At 53.9% G+C, this 16,204-nt stretch overlaps 8 protein-coding genes across 8 annotated transcripts; 3 read left to right on the forward strand and 5 right to left on the reverse strand.

Moving 5' to 3' along the window:
* The first annotated feature begins 42 nt into the window (after positions 1-42).
* L226DRAFT_535913 (terpenoid cyclases/Protein prenyltransferase) lies at positions 43-1,849 on the forward strand. The gene is made up of 9 exons (XM_067681011.1): positions 43-221; positions 280-395; positions 452-510; positions 561-706; positions 764-896; positions 960-1,005; positions 1,057-1,262; positions 1,313-1,418; positions 1,471-1,849. Exons 1-9 carry the CDS (start codon positions 133-135, stop codon positions 1,635-1,637), a joined length of 1,068 nt encoding a protein of 355 aa, XP_067534594.1. The 5' UTR covers positions 43-132; the 3' UTR covers positions 1,638-1,849.
* A 223-nt stretch (positions 1,850-2,072) lies between these two features.
* L226DRAFT_571903 (uncharacterized protein) lies at positions 2,073-3,001 on the reverse strand (the record flags this gene model as incomplete). The annotated part of the gene is made up of 3 exons (XM_067684611.1): positions 2,073-2,138; positions 2,226-2,570; positions 2,630-3,001. The coding sequence occupies 3 exons, from the start codon at positions 2,999-3,001 to the stop codon at positions 2,073-2,075; spliced, it is 783 nt and encodes a 260-aa protein (XP_067534595.1).
* An 894-nt stretch (positions 3,002-3,895) lies between these two features.
* L226DRAFT_535915 (uncharacterized protein) lies at positions 3,896-5,735 on the reverse strand. Its single transcript, XM_067681012.1, has 5 exons — positions 5,696-5,735; positions 5,550-5,630; positions 4,685-5,488; positions 4,282-4,632; positions 3,896-4,227 (listed from the first exon to the last, which is right to left on the reverse strand). The coding sequence occupies exons 3-5, from the start codon at positions 5,408-5,410 to the stop codon at positions 4,015-4,017; spliced, it is 1,290 nt and encodes a 429-aa protein (XP_067534596.1). The 5' UTR covers positions 5,411-5,488; positions 5,550-5,630; positions 5,696-5,735; the 3' UTR covers positions 3,896-4,014.
* Positions 5,736-6,079: 344 nt separating this feature from the next.
* Positions 6,080-7,767, forward strand: L226DRAFT_546303 (MFS general substrate transporter; the record flags this gene model as incomplete). The annotated part of the gene is made up of 7 exons (XM_067682415.1): positions 6,080-6,261; positions 6,320-6,336; positions 6,392-6,483; positions 6,539-6,652; positions 6,709-7,074; positions 7,135-7,422; positions 7,477-7,767. The coding sequence occupies 7 exons, from the start codon at positions 6,080-6,082 to the stop codon at positions 7,765-7,767; spliced, it is 1,350 nt and encodes a 449-aa protein (XP_067534597.1).
* Positions 7,768-7,777: 10 nt separating this feature from the next.
* L226DRAFT_613791 (uncharacterized protein) lies at positions 7,778-9,541 on the reverse strand. The gene is made up of 6 exons (XM_067686545.1): positions 9,501-9,541; positions 8,807-9,447; positions 8,607-8,718; positions 8,183-8,542; positions 7,962-8,122; positions 7,778-7,907 (listed from the first exon to the last, which is right to left on the reverse strand). The coding sequence occupies exons 2-5, from the start codon at positions 9,395-9,397 to the stop codon at positions 8,115-8,117; spliced, it is 1,071 nt and encodes a 356-aa protein (XP_067534598.1). The 5' UTR covers positions 9,398-9,447; positions 9,501-9,541; the 3' UTR covers positions 7,778-7,907; positions 7,962-8,114.
* A 294-nt stretch (positions 9,542-9,835) lies between these two features.
* L226DRAFT_464520 (alpha/beta-hydrolase) lies at positions 9,836-11,673 on the reverse strand (the record flags this gene model as incomplete). Its single annotated transcript, XM_067675864.1, has 5 exons — positions 9,836-9,959; positions 10,002-10,828; positions 10,881-11,091; positions 11,139-11,265; positions 11,325-11,673. 5 exons carry the CDS (start codon positions 11,671-11,673, stop codon positions 9,836-9,838), a joined length of 1,638 nt encoding a protein of 545 aa, XP_067534599.1.
* Positions 11,674-11,892: 219 nt separating this feature from the next.
* On the forward strand, positions 11,893-13,437 carry L226DRAFT_561037 (uncharacterized protein). Its single transcript, XM_067683403.1, has 5 exons — positions 11,893-11,919; positions 11,968-12,622; positions 12,680-12,794; positions 12,845-13,181; positions 13,242-13,437. The coding sequence occupies exons 2-5, from the start codon at positions 11,999-12,001 to the stop codon at positions 13,255-13,257; spliced, it is 1,092 nt and encodes a 363-aa protein (XP_067534600.1). The 5' UTR covers positions 11,893-11,919; positions 11,968-11,998; the 3' UTR covers positions 13,258-13,437.
* A 797-nt stretch (positions 13,438-14,234) lies between these two features.
* L226DRAFT_535920 (uncharacterized protein) lies at positions 14,235-15,766 on the reverse strand. Its single transcript, XM_067681013.1, has 7 exons — positions 15,706-15,766; positions 15,609-15,649; positions 15,230-15,540; positions 15,036-15,173; positions 14,811-14,981; positions 14,638-14,751; positions 14,235-14,568 (listed from the first exon to the last, which is right to left on the reverse strand). Exons 3-7 carry the CDS (start codon positions 15,398-15,400, stop codon positions 14,431-14,433), a joined length of 732 nt encoding a protein of 243 aa, XP_067534601.1. The 5' UTR covers positions 15,401-15,540; positions 15,609-15,649; positions 15,706-15,766; the 3' UTR covers positions 14,235-14,430.
* Between the last annotated feature and the right edge of the window lie 438 nt (positions 15,767-16,204).

Genomic DNA, 16,204 nt, shown 5'->3' on the forward strand with positions numbered 1-16,204 from the left:
CCCCGATCGTATCTCTCGGACAGTACAGTAACTCTTCGCTGAACTTCCACCGCGACACCGCGATCTTGGACTCGGAAGCCTTATTCGCTGGTGACCACCTTCAAGCTTGGATCCGACATACTTGATAGCTTCATGTCCCTCGCCAGGAAAGGACATGCCTCCCACGCCAGAAGATGTCTGATCGGACTCCCTTTTAGTCAGGTCGACATTGATTCTTCCCGGTGGGTTGTGTCTCCAAACGACTCAGAACTCGGCATTAGTTCTGACGGTATCCACTAGCATTGCTCTAGTATACTACTGCTTAGGGTCTCTGGACATACTCAACGCCATCGAAAGTCAAAGTAGCGAACTTGATCGAGAAACTTGGAGGGCCTGGCTGTGGGAACAGCATATTTGTGAGCGCCTTGCTCTTGTATCGTCCAATCACTAACCATCACCATGTTGGATACAGCAGGAGAGTATGGAACAGGATTCAGACCGAGTCCCTACGTGACGCCCGAGGACTGCAAGGTCAGTCATGTTGCTCGTCACAGCTTGTCGTCCGGCTTCAACTATGACAGAGAAACCCATCAGAATACGATATCCCGCACCTGATTATGACATACACAGCACTGCTATGCCTTGCCATACTTCGCGATGACTTCTCACAACTCGACCGTCCTGGAATATTACGCTTCCTCGGAGCATGTCAACGTGAAGATGGAAGGTATGTTCTCTTACGGACTGTCAATACACATTGCCATGCTGACAAAATACGTTTCAGTTTCTCAGCACTCCCTAACGGCGGGGAGTCCGATCTGCGGATGCTCTACTGTGCGTTCGTCATCAGCGATTTTCTGGACGATTGGTCTGGGATCGACGTCGATCAGGCGATTGCATACATTCAACGGTGCTATGTCAGAACGACAATTCTATCACTGTCCGTTCATAATCTAACTTGGTCAATGTATTGGTGCTAGAGCTACGAAGGTGGCTATGGACAGACACCGTCCGGAGAGGCCTTAGGTGAACTCGACTTCTTTGCTGTTTTCTTTCATGTCTGACGCACTTGAGTAGGGGGCACCTCATACTGCGCAATTGCGTCCCTCCATCTCGCTCCGGACACCCCATCATCATCACGCGCCAGTCGAATCGCCGGTTCACAGCGATCACGCACGATCCGATGGTTAGTGCAGAACCAGACGGAAGCAGGTGGGTTCTGCGGGCGTACGAACAAGCTCGCCGACGCATGCTACTGTTTCTGGTGCGGAGCCGCACTCAGCGTGAGTACACTGCCCACATTCGTATCCACTGTACTGAAGGTGCTTGGCAGATTTTGGGTGCCGGAGACCTTGTAGACGAACGCGCCATGGCGGAGTTCCTCGAGAAGTGTCAGTTCAAGTACGGCGGACTGGCAAAGGCTCCAGGGGAGCGACCAGGTAACGAGCTTTTCGACAGAGGCTGGTCCCCCCGAATCTCATTGCTTTTCAGATCCATATCATACGTATCTGTCCCTGGCGATCTTGGCGATCTTGCCTTCAGATCATGATGATGAAGAAAGCTGGAAACTGCCGCGCCTCAACGCGCTGTGGAACGCGACACAGGAGACAGCGGCGTGGGCCAGGGAGCACATTCCAATGAAGGCACGGGCGTCATAGTGCAGGACGTAACGTGAGCAATGGCAGGTAAGCACAACGACCTCCGGCAGCCTTCAACACGTCTACAATCAGAAAATAATTGCATTATCGTACCCAAGCCGATTCGACAACGAAGACAGCTCGGGAAGGGGGTCGTGTACTACTACTATCACACTTCGTATGACGATGGAGAGGGGTTACACTGGTCGTACAACAAACAACATATAATGTCCGAATCAGAAACAGTGAACGAAGGGATTGGATAACGGAGAAAGAACGTGATTGGTACGTGAGATGCACATCAGCTCCGAAGAGAGTGAGGGAGAGGTCGACCAGGCTACAGGAGTACCAGCGGCACTGTTAGAGTCCCGCTTGCGAGTGTCGGAACACAGCAATGACGGAGGGTACTGACGATGTCGACGCACACGATATTCCAGAGGAATAGGGAGACACCGATTAGTTCGCGTTCGGCTCATTGACTGGCTGGCCGGAGAACACCTTCTGGAACACCGGAGGCGAGGGCTACCAAGAACGGACCAACCGGTCCATACACTGAGAACGCTTGAATCAGTGCTCCAGTCATGCCTGCATACTAAGAAGCCTTCTCACCTGATACAGAGTGAAGGTCTCCCACCAGTCGACAGCCTCCCCCATCCAGCTTCCGACGACATGCCTACAATTCAGGCTGAACGCCTCCATGAGCTTACTCGATATCGTGGGGTCTGCGCCTCGAATACGTGCGTCAAGGTAAGAAGCCAGTAACCGGCCAGCCCTGAGCTGTTCAATTGACAACCAACGCCCTTCATGAATGATGACCAGGACGTGGAGTAAGAAGCTTGGAGGTAGCATGTGCAGCCTGTAGAGTTCTCCTATGAAGCGAACTCCTGCCAGCGCTAGGTTCAACGCCGCCTTGTTCCCCTTGTACGCGAATGAGGAAAGACAAGAGGGTAATCCCTACTAATAAGGTCAGGGACCTGTGCTAGAGCATGACGATGCAAGGCGGCACGACGCACCGGCTTCCACCACGCCTCAAATTCCTCCCAGATACATCGCTTCAGCAGCTCTCCAAACACTATGGCGAGTACCGGATTATTTCTCGCGAACTCCTCGAAGAGCCGAGCCGTGAGCCACGCCATATGAGGCTGCGCACGGTCGTCCCCCTCGATGGCTGCCTCCACACACGCCCATACCAACCCTCGGAGAGGCAGACCGTCCCGATGCGTCCAGTCGCCCTCGGACTTGACGATCGTCTTCGGAATGCTGTCAAGGACAGCATAATCGGTGACCACTGTACAAGTACGGAGGTCCGTAGTCCATCTGCATTGCCAAGGAATACTGCGTGCCATGGGATCAGATGCGAGAGCACGGATGGCCGAAGGGGCCATTCTCGACTCATGGATGCCCAGTGGGGACATCCTGTTACGCTTCTCCAGCCAGTGTTCGAAAGCCTGGAATTCCCAAGTTCTTGGATCTCGAGCCTTTATGTGGTAGAGGTTGAGCAGGCTGAGCTCCGATTTTGACATAACACGTGAGACAAGATTGAACCGGAGTTGATTCTGTACGTCAGATCCGTTCAGACCGTCTCCGGGCTGCGGGAGGGACGCATCTGTCGTTGACATGCCGTTCATCGGGTGGCGTAACAAATGGAGTCCTGGGCCTGGGGTCTGAGGTGGTGTGTGGGGTGGCGGCATCCAAGCCGGGGTTGCATCAAGACCTCAAGACGCAATCGACCCGTGTTATATCTAGGTCGTCACCAGTGGCAAGCCTAAAGATGGTTGGTAACTTACATACTGCAAGGTGGGTTGTTGATGTGCTTTGTGTGCGCTTTGGGAACGCTTGTTTATTGATACCAACCTCTTGGACGACGACGAAAGGACGCAAATACATGCAGCTTAGAAGCCTTGAAGTTGAACGTGTTGCAACAAAGGTAAGCGCTTAATAAACAAACGGTAGCCAGCGTATTCCCGTCTCCAGGCGGTTGCCATTGCGTTCATTGGAGGATGACAAAGATGTCAGAATAACAAGGCTCATGCCACTCATCATTGTCAGCGAAGACCATCGGAAAGTACAAAACACGGCGGTTGCTCACCTCCAACTAACTCTTCATGATGATATGCTTTCGGCATCATCCCAGGCGGCGTTCAGACACGGACAGGACATCGATGACATGTTCGACGCACTCAGTCGGAGTCAGGTTCCCGACTCCCAGAGTAGGATAGTCAGTCCAACTTGCGTAATTGTTCTGCTCACTGACTTCCTGAATCGATGATTGACTCTAGTGTGTCATAATGACATAAATGATAGTGCAGGGTATAATTCTCGACAATGCAGGGTATGGGAAGACATGTACACTTGACTCACAAACGACACCACACGAAGCGCGACCACGAGACGCTCGTCATGCTGCGACGGCTACTGTCTCCGGAAGCCCAACAATCGTAGCCAACCGGGCCGAATCCGCACGAGTGCAGTGGTATGATGAAGAGGGCTTGAATACCGGCGAAGAGGCTAGCAACGGCGTGCGGGGAAGAGTAGGCGAGGGGTATGTGATCAACATTTCCGTAGGCTTGCTAGGAAGCGTAGCCCAGAATGCCAACATGCTCTCGACGAACTACAGAGTGAGATGAGTGACTACTGGTCTCGGGATATGTAGGCGGAGACTGACCTGACAATGCATGTTCAACTCGTTTCGCGCGAAAGGCTCTCCCATCCAGCTGGTGTTGACCCGCGCCCAGTTACTGAAGAAAGCAGCCATGATCTTGTTCATCCCATCGGGGTCCACCTCTTTCAGGCGGGAGTCTCGGATGTAGGACAGCAGCAGCCGCACCGCTCTCAGCTGCTCGATCGCAACCATAGGGCAGACCCCCACCCCCACCAATGTCTTGAGAACGCGCTGGACGAAGCTTGGAGAGAGCATGTACCGTTGGTAGAGGTCGCCGATGAACTGCACGATCCCGTAGGCAGCGCTCAGAGCAGAGAAGTTCTCCCTGTATATGACGGACGACAGGCCCAACATCTATCGACAGCATGAGTGTCTTATGGCACGCAATGCTCAATGAACGACATACCTGTCCCCACCAGGCCTCGAACTCCTCCCAGATGCACCGCTTCAACAACTCCCTGAAGACGTTCGCGTGCAGCACACGTCTCAAAGCGAAGATCTTGTAGAGGTTCGTTGCCAGCCGCGCGACGGACTCGCGCACAACTTTGTCGCCCTCGACTACCCGCTCGACGCACATCCACGCGAGGCCAAGAAGCGCCAGCCCTTCGTCGCGCATCCAGTCCACCTCGTCGTCCACGATCGTCTCCAGGGTGCTGAGTTGGACCGCGCGATCCGTAATGATGGTGTAGGCGCGGAACAAGCTCGTCCACTTGAATTGCCACGGCATCCCTTGCTGGGCGACCGGCTTGAGTGCTCGTACCGCCAGCGGCGCGAGCTTGTTCGCATGTACGTTCATCGCATTGCTGAGCCTTGGCACACGACGTTCGAGCCACAGATCAAACGCCGCTGTCTCCCATACGCGGTCGTCCAGGAGGTCAAGGCAAGCGAGACCGTGGGCTGACAACATGGCCTCCTCTTCGGGAGTCCAGGCGCCACGCTGAGGACAAATGGGCTGTTGCGCGTCTGGTGACACAGACAAGATCGATGCCTCTGACGAGAGAGTGGTCGCGCCGTTAGACGACTCCGAGTCCAGAGCACTTTGCAGTTCAGGGGGCGAAAGAGCCAAGGCCGGGAAGTCCTTGGTGTCCGTAAGAGAGACTGGGCGCTGAGGCTGAGGAGCGACGCAGGTCATCGTTGTGTCTGCGTGGTAGAGGGCTGGAGACATGAACAAGGGCGTTGCGTCTGGAGCAGAGAGGGAAAGAGGTGGAAGCTAGTGGTTGAGATGTAGACTGTAAGGAGACACCTCTGAACCCGACACGGATGCGGCTGACCATTCGAATTGAGCCTGACTGGACGTCCCGGAACGCCTCATTCCCCTCAGTCTATGCGCACAATATATTGCAATGCGATTCCTGGAACATTGATTCAGAGATCCCGTCCAACGAGTACTATAATGCGTGAACGTATGTGGACGTACTACTGACTTGGTAGCGCCTCGGAATAGCTTCCTCCAATGCTTACGCACTGACGAGGAGGCGACATTGCAGATCGGGAGCCCTGTACTGAGGTTGTAAGTATGACGAGCTCATGGAGTAAGTCATATGTCGCTGAAACGTGTTACCGTATGTATGTACATAACTGGATGTTCGGTCATCATGCACATGGATCATGGGGTACAGGGTAAACCGTAAGGAAGAGTCGAGTCATGGGCGCTCAATTGGTCCTTATCGCTAAACTTGATGTTTAAATTTGCAAAGTCACTTTCTGGCCCGTTGTACAACAAGTCGGTGAGGACAGACCGCACATGGAGCACAAAGGTAACAGCATAGAAGATGCTCAAGAAAGCATGGAGATGAAGACGATGGGGGAGAGGACGCCGGGCACGATGTCAGAAGAGTCATCGATGGCAGCCATGCGAGTGGAAGACCCTCAAGAAGGCGTAACTGTGCAAGAGCTTCCACCAGTGGACAAGGGAATCCGCGCCTGGACCTTCTGCGCAGCGGCCTTTGTTTTAGAGATGATGGTTTGGGGGTTCGGGTTCAGGTTCGTCCTTTCCTCGAGCTCCTTGATGCCCGCATTGGCTCACTTGACGCCCAAACAGTTACGGTATCTTTCAAGGTACCGAATTTTCACCATTACGATCTTCCTTCAGGCTCACTGGAGCATCCGGCAGACTACTATACATCACATCCTCCGTTCGAAAAATCGTCTGGAGTTTCTATCGCAGCCGTGGGCACTATCGCCCTCGCTTTACAGTATGGAGAGGTAAGCCGGGATTACACTCTCCGAAGCTCTTTTATCACTGACTTCGAGTTGGTAGGGATTCTTCCTGTCATTCTTCTTGGGAAGGTACTCGGATTACCTACATCCTGCCATGTGGTTCGGCCTAGTCCTCTACTTCGCCTCGCTATTCTTTTCTAGCTTTGCGACGGAGGTGAGGCTTCGTCTACACATGTTTTTGATATCGCTTACGACAATGTGTGGAAACAGGTCTGGCAGTTGATGTTGTTGCAAGGCGTAGGCGTTGGGATCGGCGGCGGCATCCTCTACATGCCGGTCATCCGATTACTCCCGGAATGGTTCTCAGAGCGACGCGGTCTGGCAGGTGGTATCATCTTCTCTGGGACTGGTGTAGGCGGCTTTGCTTTCCCTTTCCTGCTGAACACTCTTCTCGACAAGGTCGGACTGCGGTGGACGTTGCGTATATGGGCCATAGGCACGAGCTTCTTCTCAGGTATCGCGCTCCTGGGCATGCGGAGCAGGTTCCCAACGCCAAAATACGGTGCCACCCAGCGGCGGCCCAAGTTCATTCCTCCCCAGCTCACCTTCCTCAAGACCGGCCTCTTTTGGAGCTTCGTACGTCTAATCGATCGTTCGCATGGACATTATCGTTTATGAATTCGCTATTTCTTCTAGGCGGTCACGAACCTGCTTCAAGGTCTCTCATATTTCCCCGTATCCCTCTATATTCCCACCTTCACGAGGAGCCTATCCGATCAGCTCACGGCCACCGTGGTCCTTGCGCTGTTCAACTCATCCGCCGTCTTGGGCCAAGTCATCCTTGGCCACCTCAGTGATAGGTTCCCCTACCCATCAATCATGGTGGTGAGCGCACTCGGCAGCGCGCTGGGAGCATTCCTGTTATGGGGATTCGCAAACGCTGCTGCGTATCTATACGTCTTCGCCATCATATTTGGGGGTCTGGTGTGTATGCCATCTCTTTATGTTGCCAATTGTTGCTTACGCTGTTGTCATAAGTCCGGAGGCTTTTCCTCGACGTGGCCAAACGCCGCTGCTGAATGCGCAGGGAACAAGCCTGAGTATGCCGGGATGGCGTTTTCTGGCCTCGCCTTCTCGAAGGGCATCTCGGCGGTCATCGGACCCATCATCGCCGGTCTTCTCCTGGAGGCGGGGAAGGGCGCGTCCATGAGTCACGGATTTGGCCGCTTTGGATACGGAGCGGTGGAAATCTTCGTTGGGTCGTGCGCAGTGGCAACCGGACTTGGCAGTGTCGCGGTCGCGTTGGCGAGACAGAGGATTCTCTCTTGAGCGATTTCGCCGTGGGATATTGATCTTACTACGTAGAAAAAAGGCCGTTCTCTGACCCCCTTCTCTCCCTTCAGGACGTAGGTCAAGTAGACTCCTCATGAACTGTATCAAGTAGATCCTTCATAGACGACTGATCACGACTTGAATGATGTTTTAGACTGATTGGACTGCTCAACGCGATGACATTGACTCACCAAGCTAAACCAATCAGACGGCCAGGAGGACTGGAGGTGCGCTTTCCGGGACACGAATATCGCTGCGCCGGTATAGTGCCTCCGAATACGGTACGAGAGTGCTAGCCACATGGAACAAGAACCTACAACAAAGATGCCCGGCCATACACGTGCTCACTCGACTGCAAGATCTATCATCAGTACGTCGAAAGGCTTGGTGCCTTCATTATCCGGCGACTCACTATCATTGCGGTCCACGACTTCCAGCTTGATCAGCCGGCGCTGGTGACAGTCCGGGAAAATGCGTTCGATCTCCTTCTGCCACCACTGTGTCTCCGCAGCCTCTGCCGTGGAGCAAAGGAAGCACAACCGCAACTGCTGCATATGCAGGAAGGGGGGCCCCGAAAGGAGGTCATCCAACCGTGCGTCCGACCACAGCTGCATAGTTTTCTCCCGCGTCTGTTCGTGGCAAGGATAGACTATCGCGAGGCGTCGAAAATGTTTGCTCTGTATGTAGGGTAGGACGTCGGCAACCCACTCCAAGTTCCCGTTGGGGCAGTGAAGTTCGACGTCTTCGAGCATGGTATAGTATTCAGACAGCACTGCAGTGGAATATCGAGCAGTGAGTCGTCATGATGATGGATTATAACAATAGGATTGGCCAACCTGCATAGTGATGCCTGATCCATCGGACGTTAGAGGGCCACCACATGATTTTCGTGATAGCGCAATGCGCGAACAACTGCAGGAGTGGTGCTCCATCGCGAACATCGAGGAGCTGAGTACATAACAACGCCGTCACGGGAATTAGTACTTCAGTCGTATATCTCAGGAGTACGGAGCTCGACGTAAGAGCTAGTACATACCTTCAGCTCCTGCAGGCTCCTTCCATGTCCTGGATACTCGCTTGCATCCACTGGGTTACCCATCTTGTCCCAGCTGCACCCCGCTATACAGAGGGATTCGACACAGGGGAAGGACAGCACCACCCGGACGATGTCCTCGAACGTCGAGAATTGCATTGGGAGAAAGTACACAACCTTGAGAGTAGGGCACGTGGCAAATGTGCGCATGAACGGGTAAAATGAGGCTGGTATCGGCTTGAAGTAGCAACCAAAGGTCACTGAACGCAAGGACTTGAGCTGGGAGATAGCGTGGGGGGTGAAGGAAATATGATCCCATTGACCCGGGGCTACGCCCGTGTTGGTGAGGATCAAACGAAGATTGTGGACAAGCGAGCCAAGCCAAGGTGAGTCGGTAAGGGTCCGCGCAAGGAGGGTGAACTGTCGTCGCCTCATGAGAATGATATGCGAGTAGAGGTGTCGGCGAGCTCGAGAGAGCCAAGCTTGGCATGTGAGAGCGCAAGCTTGTAGGACATCCGTATTTTCCATCGTCGACGCGGCATCTATAACCAGCATCTGAATGTCAAACGATCCCGGTGCGACGTCCGAATCCATATCGAAAGGGATTGCTCAAAAGAGTCTGCGCCTTGCGTGACGCGCTTCTCCTAGAATTATTGTCAGCCCACATTCGTGCTACTCAAGGCCAAGAAGGACCCACCTGGTACCAACGCGAATATCAATGGTGTTGCGGTTGGACTCCGAGGGTCGAGGCGCTCAGGCTGAGGTTTGCAAGCGATTGGCCCAAGCTGGGCCCGCGACCGTGGGCGTCTGTCTCTCGGACTTTGCCGGCAGTTTATTTCGCAACAGCAGCCAAGTATCTGGAGCGACTGAGCAACCCTTCATTAAGCTTCATTGATATTCATTCCCGGCACAGTAGAGCAAGACGAGCGAAGATTATGGATTACCCCTAGCAAGGTGATAGAATACACATTATCGATACAAGCACCGAGAGGTCGACGCACCAACGCCAACGTCAATGGCATCCGTTGACCGTCACAGCCCCTCTTCGTACAGCTTCTTGCACAATGAGACGTAAAAACGCTCGAGGTCCATCTTCGTCGCAAGATCGCTCCGCTCAGCCGGCTTGATCACCTGCTCCCTCTGCATCTCCTTCTTGCTATCCCGGGACCGATCTTGCTGCTCCGTCTGAGTTGAAGACTCAGGCGCAAGCGGCGAAGGCGCCGACTCGACGATCCAGTCGAACACGGCGGAAACCTTGTCGGTCGAGTTCCTGACCACCTCGTCCGCGTTCATGCTTGCCCGGTCTCTCCTCCGCCGAGGATCTCGCTCATCCCGCTCCATCTCCTCCATGCCAGCGCCAGCGGTGGCGAGAGCATGCTCCTGCTCGCTGATACCAGCCCCGGCGCTCCGTGCAGCCTCCTTCTCCTCTTTCTTCCAAGCGCGAACAAACTTGCCCCAGTCGGCGAAGTTCCAGCTGTCAGTGCCTGGGATGGAGGGGAGGTCGACGTCAAGCCCGCGCGCGCCGCGAAGCTCCCAGTGGTCACAGCCCTCGAGCACGCCTAGGAACTCGCCCCAGCATGCGCTCTGCACGGTCACGAGGCCATCGTTGCCCCACTGCGACTCCATGTCGGCGAGTGGATGGCCCTCTTCGAGCAGGCGCGCGCGTTCGCGCTCCTCGAAGCCGTCCAGCACCATCTTCGGGAGCCAAAGCGGATGCCAGATGTTCATACTTGAAGTTCGACCAGCGACACTGAAATACTTGACGGAGGGGTCATCAGGGGTGTTTGGGTTAAAGATCGTGTTCAAGTAGGTGGACGTCAGGTTGGCGTAGGCAGGGGAGTCCAGGAGAGAGATGAGCAGGGTAGTGAACGACGAGGGCAAAGACGTGATGGAGAGCAAGGACCTGATGGAAGAAGATGCCTGCTTCTCGGAAGAACGTTCGCCTGTGTGCTCCGGACTAGACTCCGAGTTCCCTGGACGGGGCTTCGAAGGGTTCTCCTCATAGCGACCCAATCCGATATATTGCTGCGCAGACCTCAGTAATGTTCAAAGGCTTCGCAGAGAACACACAACTCACCCTGCACCAATCCATGAATGGGCTCCCACGATGTGGTGTGGCGACAGTGGTGAGCGAGAGCGGGGTATAGTCCTGCGGCTTGAGATGCGTGATGAGGTGTCTGCAGTCCAGGCCGCCCATGGAGTGCGCGAGGAAGTTGACACCTCTGGAATAAGCTTTCTCCCGCAGGAACTTGTCAAGGTTCTCTGCACGAGATGACACCGAGCCAGTACTGCAAGGTGTCAGATAGGGTGTCACTTACAACGGTAGAACACTCACCTTGGTACACCAGTAACCAGCACCTCCGCGCCAACCTTCTTCCGCAATACGTTCAAGACATTGGACCAATAGTGTTGCTGTAAGATGGGGAACGAGGAGGGCCCTCGGACGTCAAAGCCGTAGAGTCCTGGTCGATGAGACCGTCAACGTCGTCATTGCCGTCAAGTTCTCCTGGGCGCGACTCACCATGGCAAAGCACAATAGGGTATCGCGGTGTGCGCAGGGGGTCATACAAGGCGGGATTATTCATGAGTAGGTGTATTTGGTCGGGTGTCCATGAGGACGTCTGACGATGCGGGACCTTCTTCTCGTCCAGTTTGTCCGCGGTAAGGTCGGTATACGCGTGAGCTTTGTGCGGGCTCGATGCTCTACGACCGACACGAGCGCGCGAGAACGGCCATTGCGAGGGCGATCGGGGCGCGTCCGGATCGGTAGGCGACTGGAAGTAGTGTTGGGAAATGGAGAGCGTGGAGACGACGTTCACGATTCGACGGAAGAAAGCAGCAACAGGGACAGGAAACCACACGGTCTGCATGTCACCGTTGACGATGAGGAAGACATGTAGCACGACGTCGAGACGGTCGGAGACGTTGGGGAGCTCAGCAAGACAGCTTGGGGGTCATCGACTTTTAGTGGGGCGATCGTGCGTCGGCACTTGCCGACAAGGTTCCACGTGAATGCACAGTCCGAGGCGCCCACCCGCGCCTCTTGATGGTGGACTTGAACCTGCTTTGACTCGGATTTTGACGATCTACCTCGCTGGAGCCGCAGTAATAACTTGGTAACGTCTTTCATTGTTTTCATCTACACTCTGACTGATATATCTAAGGGATCCGAACTCGCCTTGTAGGCACCCTGCAATGCACCATCCGCAACCAGCTGAACACCCACAGTTGCCACTTGAGGTGCAACTTCTTATACTGGATGCGATACCCGAGGCTTTTCAGGATAGAGCCGCGACACAGAACGCTATCCGATCCTGCGCTGAGACGTGTCAAGCTTGGCTGTCGAGGGCCCGTTTCCACCTCTACCACACCGTCCATCTTCGCTCACATTCTCAATGTTATCTCCTTTCGCGCACGCTAACAGAAAATGCTGCCATTGCTACGCTTATCCAGCACATCCATTACACCGATACCAGACCTCCGAGTGCATTTGGGTATCGGGAGATGCTGCAGGATCCCCCCTTGTCCATGAACACTGTCTCCAAACTATCATCTCTGCGTTCAGCGGCATTCACGTTTGATCTCTTCACCCCTACTTACTTTCTCCCGTTCGTTCAGAGTTTCTCAGTGCTCAAAAGTCTTGATTCCCTCTGCTTGAAGAATGTGATCACTTCCACGTACGCGGAAATAGTCAACCTCCTCTGGTCGTTCCCTACGGTCAGAGCCGTCGAGCTCGATCGTTGCTTGTGGTACAAGATCGGCTCGCTTGAAGATCTGAGCACGTATCCGGGCCACTATAGGAACTTGCGCGCACTAAAGGTGCGTCCGTCGCCCATGGCTTGCGGTTACGTCGTTGAAATTCCTGACATTCGCTAGATTCGGCATGTGGAGGAAAAGGAAATGTGTCAATACCTGCACATCTTCGAAGCTGCAGAGGGGCTTACAAGCCTCCTTTTCTTAAGCCACCTGGACGCGATGGATAACTATGACGGTTAGTTACCATCCTCCTGTCCTATTGATTCGCTAATAAGTCGGGTGCAGGACTTCATGAGTACAGTCAACTAGAGACGCTTCACCTGGGTACGTCCAATACCGATCCCTCCGGAATGGCGGCGGCTCTGTCGAATGTCCGGAGCAGCAAACTCCGACGAATCTCTCTGGCATTCAAGGCTCAAGGAGAGCCTTTTGAGGCGCTCATTCAGCAATTGTCCGACTCCAGGCTGGACGACATGCTGTCTACTGCGCCCTTCCTCGGACTGGACCAGCTCATCATCAACGTGATCTCGGACGTGTCTCCCGGAGATGCCGAAGGGGAGATAGCGCGCGCCCTCCCGCGTTGTCATGGGCGCGGTATTCTCAACTTCAATGTTCAATATCAGTGAGTGTAGGTATAAGATATGAGAGGCTCTAGTCTGAATGCATTTTACCCTCGTCCAAGGCCCCGTGCTGAATAAAGCGCCGGTGAATGTCGCTCCGAGCATCGCAGATGCGTCTTGCGTATACCTCCTCTTCAAGTTACATGCAAAACGGTTATATGCCAGGCGCAATAGTACATTGGTCCCCTCGATAAGTGCCTGCTCTCGCGCGTTAGCACGCCTGTCCGTCCTGCCTCTATTTCCTCCATTTTGCCTCCGTTATCCTTGAAATTCTCTCTGTACACTCTAATAAACTATCTTATACCTGGAAAAATACTCCGCTGCATGTACGCTCAACCGTAGCAACTCCTCAGCCTCGATGAAAGTGACCTTTTTCCGCGCCAAACGACCTAATTTCCCAGCGCTTACACGACGAGTTCCCCGCCAGCGTCTCCTAGATCAGCCCCACCCCTTCGTCAGTTGCCCTGCACACTTCATCCTACCTCACTGGGCACCTTCTGGCTATTTTTCCTAGGCTACGAGGACCTATATCATGCAATTTTGAAAACTACAAGGTGAGTTGTCAATTAATATTTGGACTTCTTGGATAAGGCGGACAGGAAGTCTATCGCGCCAGGACCAAAACCTTCTGAGCGCGGGACAGAAACGCCCAGCTTCCGGGGCCCTAGAATCATAACACAACGGGCGTATGGCTTTTCTATCGTAGGACCTATTTATATTCCAATTGGACCAATGTGTGTTGGAATATGACATTTAGCCCTCTTGCAAGTTACATGCCGTGGGAGCGCTTCAAACTCGGATGGCCTTGTAATCGACCTACTTATTCTCGCTCGCTCTCCCGGCCTTGCAGTCGCGTTAATCTGATTAGTACTGTATGCATTTCAATTTCGGCTCGTAGTATGTAATGAGAAGCATCGGCTACGTTGACACCTTCAAGGGCGTGATAACCACCAACTCGCTTGCGACCGATGGTACACTGCACACAGTAGAAGTTGGAGACCATCCATCTTGGTCTATACAACTACGCTTGCAATATATACACCAGTGGTACATTCATAATAGGTTCAATATTGTATGGTAATTGTAAAAGGATGCCAGTAATGACGATAACGAGGACAGCACGGAAGATGACAGCGAGATGATAACGAGAAAGATAGCACGGAAGATGACAGCGAGACGATATGCAGCGAGAAAGCGGGGAATAGCAGACACAGAGCGTAATCGACACGGAAAGACGATAGAATGTCACACTCAAAAGAGCCGGCCAGGGGGGTAGTAACGGGTCGCGAGCGTGGCTTGCACACTGCCGACCGACACACAATGCACGTCTACAAGGAATATGTCATTGAACGTGGCGTCCTTGCCATCGATGGGCAGCGGACCACTTTCCTATTACCGTACACAAGTTAGCCCGACTCGGCAAAGACTCGAGCGGCGAGCCTTCAGAGTGCTACTCACCAGGATGGCCTTGACGTCATCGCTGATGAGTCTGGCTAGCTCAGCCCTCGTGATGGGCTTCCCTTTCCGATGGAGATTGCGCTGCTTGCTATCGTATGAGCGATTACCCGGGAGCTGTTGAATGAGCCACTAGTGAAACTCGTTGTGGGTGGTATCGGCAGCATCATACTTACGCGCAAACGGGACATGAACTTCTCCTTATTTGGGTCCACAAATAACCCATCAAAGGCAGTCAACTGGGGATCCTTGACATTGCCTGCTTGGGCTTCCGACAGCCGCGCGTAGAGAATGACCGGTTGTACAGCAGGAATATCTCCGTTCCTGTAGGGATGCTGCTCGACGACCTGTGCACGTCACAATTAGAATACGTGTCATGATATGCAGGCTCACAGACTGACCTTGAGCTCAATCATGCGGATCGCCCGATCGGTCACAGGCTCGTCTGTTCGATCCCAACCCTCTGAGCTCTTGCGGAAGAGCACACGGCTCAAAGACGCGTCCACCGCAAAGCTGCCGACAGGGAAGATGTCACGATCCTGTTCGAGCTGTCGCGTCAGTGACTAAGAAGTGCGGTGGGGAGGGCGCAGCTCACTGGACCGATCACATCAGGGCGTTCTGCGCGCTCGTCTCCGTCCAGGCGGCGGTATGGGTAGCATTGAGCGAGACTGGTTCCAGCGGCGACGCAAGACCATGCCCACTGGTCCGTAAAGATGTACCTGCACTCCGCAACGATGGAGAGGAGAGAACGAGAGGAGGAAGACATGGTCGGCACAGTACTGAGGAGTTCATCCTCGCCCTCCCAGTCTGCTCACTTGAAATACCTGCGAGCCCATAGCAGTGGATGAATATCTGACAGCATTGCCATCCAGCTGCGACGCATTCTTGAGCGGAATATCTCGCTATCTAGCGAGAAGGAAGAGAGTGTCAGCGTCCCAGATATCGGGTATCAAAGTCAAGATACAGACACACACTCTCAAAGGTGGCCAGGATGACCCCAAGCGCCTGCGAAAGACTGCACCCCTTCCGCATTACTCGTAGTGACCAAGAGCGTCAACAATAGATAGCCACCTTCCTCTGTACTTTGCGCGGGCCTCTCGCAGAGCGGAGGGCTTCAGTTGCGGATAGCCAGACACTGGGAAGCGCGAGGCATCAGATATGTATTCCTTTCGACCATTGGGGGACTCGTAGACAGCGGCAGCTATATCAACATCGAGCGCTTACGTCATTACCTAGTGCGAGTATTTGCGAATAACAGGCAAGATATCCAACAAAGTCTTTTTAAAGCGCTTATATGATGACTCGCACGCACGGGACAACGACAAGCCGGCACATTCGCGGATTCGTGTACAGGTAGGCAACCTGAATCCGTGGACATCTGGAACATCGCGACTGTGGCCGGTCCTGACCCGCATGACCCGCTCTTTTCTTTTGGGATAAGCGCACAATGTACCAGTACCTGAGGCCTGAACAGCTTGCTCGTTCGCGCCGAGAGGGAGTGCCGGATATGCTGTAGCTCAAAGGGCGTGTCTTCAAAGCTCAGACAGGAGGGAGCGGACCACGACGCTAG

Source organism: Lentinus tigrinus, assembly GCF_003813185.1.
Source record: "Lentinus tigrinus ALCF2SS1-7 unplaced genomic scaffold L226scaffold_15, whole genome shotgun sequence".
In the NCBI taxonomy this organism is placed as follows: Eukaryota; Fungi; Basidiomycota; class Agaricomycetes; order Polyporales; family Polyporaceae; genus Lentinus; species Lentinus tigrinus.

Coding starts and splice junctions, on each gene's coding strand:
- L226DRAFT_535913 (XM_067681011.1), top strand. CDS start 133: ATGTCCCTCGCCAGGAAAGGACATGCCTCCCACGCCAGAAGATGTCTG. Junction 897..959: donor CATACATTCAACGGTGCTAT/GTCAGAACGACA, acceptor TATTGGTGCTAG/AGCTACGAAGGTGGCTATGG. Junction 1,263..1,312: donor GGTGCGGAGCCGCACTCAGC/GTGAGTACACTG, acceptor GGTGCTTGGCAG/ATTTTGGGTGCCGGAGACCT.
- L226DRAFT_535915 (XM_067681012.1), bottom strand. CDS start 5,410: ATGACCTGCGTCGCTCCTCAGCCTCAGCGCCCAGTCTCTCTTACGGAC. Junction 4,633..4,684: donor TCGAGGCCTGGTGGGGACAG/GTATGTCGTTCA, acceptor TGCTGTCGATAG/ATGTTGGGCCTGTCGTCCGT. Junction 4,228..4,281: donor AGTTGAACATGCATTGTCAG/GTCAGTCTCCGC, acceptor CTCACTCTGTAG/TTCGTCGAGAGCATGTTGGC.
- L226DRAFT_613791 (XM_067686545.1), bottom strand. CDS start 9,397: ATGGATTCGGACGTCGCACCGGGATCGTTTGACATTCAGATGCTGGTT. Junction 8,719..8,806: donor GGAGCCTGCAGGAGCTGAAG/GTATGTACTAGC, acceptor TTATGTACTCAG/CTCCTCGATGTTCGCGATGG. Junction 8,543..8,606: donor GATCAGGCATCACTATGCAG/GTTGGCCAATCC, acceptor ATTCCACTGCAG/TGCTGTCTGAATACTATACC.
- L226DRAFT_561037 (XM_067683403.1), top strand. CDS start 11,999: ATGCACCATCCGCAACCAGCTGAACACCCACAGTTGCCACTTGAGGTG. Junction 12,623..12,679: donor GGAACTTGCGCGCACTAAAG/GTGCGTCCGTCG, acceptor GACATTCGCTAG/ATTCGGCATGTGGAGGAAAA. Junction 12,795..12,844: donor CGCGATGGATAACTATGACG/GTTAGTTACCAT, acceptor AGTCGGGTGCAG/GACTTCATGAGTACAGTCAA.
- L226DRAFT_535920 (XM_067681013.1), bottom strand. CDS start 15,400: ATGTCTTCCTCCTCTCGTTCTCTCCTCTCCATCGTTGCGGAGTGCAGG. Junction 15,174..15,229: donor GCCCTGATGTGATCGGTCCA/GTGAGCTGCGCC, acceptor CAGCTCGAACAG/GATCGTGACATCTTCCCTGT. Junction 14,569..14,637: donor ATGACGTCAAGGCCATCCTG/GTGAGTAGCACT, acceptor GTACGGTAATAG/GAAAGTGGTCCGCTGCCCAT.